We start from the raw sequence: 4,604 nt of genomic DNA, 5'->3' as shown, positions 1-4,604 counted from the left end.
TGGGGGGGGGGAGGGCCGGAGCGGACGGATGGGCCGGGCGGCTCCTGTCGGAGGGGTGTGGTTGGATATAAACGGGTGGACAGAGGCCGTTCTGTTGTTGTCCTCCTGTTGTCCTCCGGCCGTCCGTCCATCCGCTCCACTCTGCTCCTTTTTTCTCCTCCTTCCACTCGCTCTTCCTCTCAGAGCAGGAATCTCCTTCGTCGGTCTACGGGAGCGCAGCAGGAGACGCAGACATGTTGACCGTCTTGGCGCTGGCGTCGGTCGTCCTCCTGGGAATAGGTAACGAAAAAAAAACACAACTCATCAAGTCAAACAAATATGTTTAACTTTTTTAGACATTTTTATGAAGTTTTTAATGAACTCTGTGACGGGGGTTAAAGGTCAACGAAGGTCTTTACTGATTGAACATTGTTAATCTAAAGGTTGAGTTTTTTTAAATTTTATTTTAAATGTTAAAATTATTATTATGTTAATTCAAGGAACTGAACTTTGACATTTTCTGTTGAGTTGTTACTGATAATGTTCACGAAACTGAACTTTGACATTTTCTGTTGATAAAACCGACCGTTGTCACTGATAATGTTCATGTTTAGACATTTTTTTACTAAAAAAAAAAAAATTAAATTAAATAATTCATCTTCAGGGATTAGAAAAAATGTTTGAATTAAGTGTAAAAAATTTGTAAAAATGTCAACAACGACCGACGAGTTATTAAAAAAAAACGTTTTTTTAATAACTATATAAAAACCTTAAGATAAGAAATAAAAATATATTTTTTATGAATCATTTTATCCAAGTGTTTATAAGGTCATCCTGAGGTCAAAACCTTTGACCTCACAGTCAAACCAAGTCCTTGGTTAAATAAATAAATAACTTTTTATTTTCAAATATAACTCTCTAACCAAAAACTTTACCATTAAAAATGTGAGTGCAATTTCAGTTTAGACAAGTAGGGGGCGACATAGCTGTCACAGAGGCGATGCCTCGCAGTTAAAAACCGTCAAGAGTTTCTGTTGAACATCTGGACTGAACCGGTATTTTCCTGCCCTGGACCCACCGCGTGGGTCACAGTGACGTCCATGTAGGTCTCCAGCCACCGTTTGAGAAACGGCGTTTCAAACTTTAGTGATAACGGGTCGAAAAAACACAAAGAACGGGAACATAATAAACATTTCCAAAGTTAATTCACCGCCTCGTCAGCGACCTTAAATGACCTTCTGCAAAAATTCAATTACGGCCCATTCACAGACGCCACCTCCAGGTGCATTATGGTCCGTGACAGGTCACATGTCCATCTGAAGCTGTGAGGTGGAGACTGACGTAGTCTGCGTTCCACCTGGACCAGACGCTGCAGCACCTCCTCCTCCTCCTCCTCCTCCTCTGACGTCGCTGACGTGTTTGATAGGATTTTTAATTAAAAATGTCAGCTGTCTTCACAGACACCGAGATAAAACTCCAAACTTCACTGTTGTTGTCACAGGACAGGGGGGGGGGGGGGGGGGGGGGGGGGGGGGGGGGGGGGAGTCAGGGGGGAGAGAGAGAGGAGAGGGGAGAGAGAGTGCCCTCACAGTACTGTGATGCATTCACTGACCCTGGGAACAATGGAGAAGTGATGTCACGGTGCAGCTGCGCTCAGAGGTCGTCCCAGGACACTGGACTCTCTGTCAGCACAAAAATGTAAAGAAAACAATCTGGAAAGATGAGACCAGGAAGATGGAGGAATAAAAACACGTTAGCCAAAATAGCTAACATTCAGTAGAGAGAAAAAAAAAAAAACTCTCAATGTTCAGACACAAACCTGACTTATGTTTGATTAAAGTTAAGAAGCTTAATGTTAGCAAAAAAAGCTTTAATGTTTACAAAAATAAAATTGTGAAAATAATATAAGTATTAACCAGAGAAGTTAGCTACAATGGTTTTAAAAAGGTAAACCCCAGCACCGGCCACCAGGGGGAGACACACTTTGGTTGGGTAATAACAACAACAATAATTGTGATAAATAAAAATTCAGTAATTACTAAAATACAAACCTGAAAGTGAGGAAAGTTCGGCAAATTTGCCAAAAAATTTTCTTTAAAAATCACAAACTTAAACCTAAAAGATTTTGTTGAGTTATTTGCCAAAAAAAAATTTTAAAAAAAAATCACAAACTTAAACCTAAAAGAATTTGTGGACTTAAATAAAGAAAAAAAAAAACTTTTTTTTATTTAACGGCATCATCAAAAGGAGAAAAAAAACCCTCAACGTCCGCACAACATTTGTCAGCGCGCCACGATTGGGCCGCGAACCAGTGCTTGAACACGCTTCAAACCCTGCCTTGTGTTTAGTTTGTTTAGTTTGTCATCAGTGACATCATCCTGACCCCCTCCCCTCTCTGACCCCCCCCCAGTTCCAGATCCGTCCCAGGCCATCGTGATCTACACGGGCTGGGAACGTCACGCCCTGCTGGGCTCCGACGTCAGACTCTCCTGCTCCTTCTTCTCCTGGCGCTGGACCTCAGACGACGTCACCTTCTCCTGGACGTACAGACCTGACGGATCCAAGGACAGCATTTCTGTAAAGTCCTCACACACACACAGACACTGTTAAAGGGACAGTTCAGAGTTTTTTTTTTTACTCTGTGGTCCAAAGGAGACAGAAGGAAAAAAAAGGTGTAGTTCCAAAACAAAAAGACAAAAAAAAAAATCTAGGAGTATTTATGATGAGTCACTGACGCCGGTCTGTGGCTCAGTGGGTTAGATGTCCACCTTTTTACAGATCCTACAGGATTGAAAATAAAATTATAATGAAATATTTAAACAAAAAAAAATTATCTGTTGGCATTGACCAGAGAGAGATATAAAACAGGCCACACGGGGCAGTATACTGTAACACCAGCTGCTCCACAGTCTTTATGAGCAAACAACACATTTTAAAAAAATTATATATATATATTTATATATGTTTACCAGAGCTCCACTTCCTACGTCTCATGTGACCACACTTAAAAAAAAACAAAAAAAAAAAACTCTTGACACCGACTGTACTTTTTTACTACTCCGTCCTTTTACTACGACTGGTTTCCTGCCAAATAACGCTCCGATCTTCAGACCTGTTCTTCAGAGTTTTCTCTGCCAGCGTTCGCTGTAGTTGTTGTTGTCGTCTGTCGCCGTGGCGACCGAGTGTGTGCGTGATTAGCATCTGTCCGAGTCACAATGTTTGTTTTTAGCCACAACAGGCAGCTGTGTGAGAGAATAAAACTACTGTGGAGCAGCTGTTCTGCTGCACCCAGTTTGTTCGAGTATCAAACCCGCGGTTCCAGGTCCCAGACGGTGACGATCCGATCGGAACATTTACTCAAAATTCAACAGTGAGAAAACTGACCCCGGGTTCAAAGACCAGGGATCTTCAGATTATACAGAGTCACGTCGTATATTAAGAAGTTCAACCAAAAAAAAAAAAAAAAAATTTAAAAAATTATCACAAAATATTTTAACTTCAAGAACAAGTACAATAAGAATGATGTCAAACTGTTGGAATTGATTTAGAAACAAAGTCGATATGAAACAATAAGAAGCAGCGAAAGGAAATGAAAAAACATTTTAAATAATGTTTATTATTATGATTCATACAAAAATCTCACCCTAAATGTCCCTGAATGATTTTTCTAAATTTTTTTTTAAATTTCTCCGCCTCCAAAAACAAAGCTCACGTTGACTCCGGTCGTTTCCAAAGCCACAAATATTTAAGAAGGCGAAACAGAAATGTCCGTGGAACAAGAGAAACCTTGACCTTCGTACAAAGGCGGCGTCTGTGCAGACGGAGGGTTTTTTTGTGTCGGGAACGTCTCCGCCTCCGCCAGGAACAAAGAGCGCTGACAAAATCCAGTCAAAAGAGGAGCTGTGTTTCTGAGGTCATGTGACTTTATTGTCCGATTGGGAACAGTCGTTGACTCGGTCGGTCGGTCGGTCGGTCAGTCGGTCGGGCACCAGTGTGTAGGTTTGTGTCACATGTGGTTCTGTTGAATATTTAACGCACATTTCAAACATTTTTTTAGGGGCGGGGGGGGGTTCATTCTTCTTCTAAATTCCAATTTTTGTTTTTGTTTTTCCACTTTGTTGCCATGGTAACAACTAATGCCTCTGTGGCTGCGCAGATGCTACGTGTCTCATCACTCGTTGTATGTTAGCACAGCGCTCGAGTTAGCTTCAGTTAGCATGCGCTTTATGAATATTAACCGAATGCTAGCCCAGATAGCAAACTAAGTTAGCTTACTGCAGGAGCTATCTAACAGTTAGCCACATTTAGCTAACTCGTAGTCCAAAGATAAAACATATAGAAAAAAAAAAGTTCTTAAAACATCCGACACTGGCTGTAAATTAGCTTGAAGAGCTGGAAATATCTGTAAAAATATCAGACCCAAAAACGGCTAAATAAGAAAACAAATTTAAAACTAGCTTAGCGTTAGCTAACATTAGCTGTGACGTCACTCTCTGTGGTGAGAGAGTGATGATGTCAGTAGAACCTGGACCAGTCGACAACAAGAGAACAGTCGAAGGTCGGAGGAGTTCTCTGAGAAACTTCCTCCCCCCCTTCCCTCCCTCCCCCCCTCGTCTCCTCCTCTT

General features: G+C 41.4%; 1 protein-coding gene across 1 annotated transcript in view; it reads left to right on the top strand.

The window, feature by feature from the left end:
* The first annotated feature begins 84 nt into the window (after nt 1–84).
* Nucleotides 85–4,604, top strand: part of mpz (myelin protein zero) — a 15,862-nt gene continuing 11,342 nt past the window's right edge. Inside the window, exons 1-2 of the mRNA XM_008335006.3 lie at nt 85–279; nt 2,390–2,556. Of these exons, the coding sequence (XP_008333228.1) occupies nt 234–279; nt 2,390–2,556 (213 nt within the window). The 5' untranslated portion in view covers nt 85–233. The remainder of the gene's footprint in view (nt 280–2,389; nt 2,557–4,604) is intronic.

This window comes from Cynoglossus semilaevis, chromosome 20, assembly GCF_000523025.1.
Source record: "Cynoglossus semilaevis isolate Cse_v1.0 chromosome 20, Cse_v1.0, whole genome shotgun sequence".
NCBI classification, from domain to species: Eukaryota; Metazoa; Chordata; class Actinopteri; order Pleuronectiformes; family Cynoglossidae; genus Cynoglossus; species Cynoglossus semilaevis.
The sequence above is the reverse complement of the archived record's forward strand: the minus strand, read 5'-3'. Positions and strand labels throughout refer to the sequence as shown.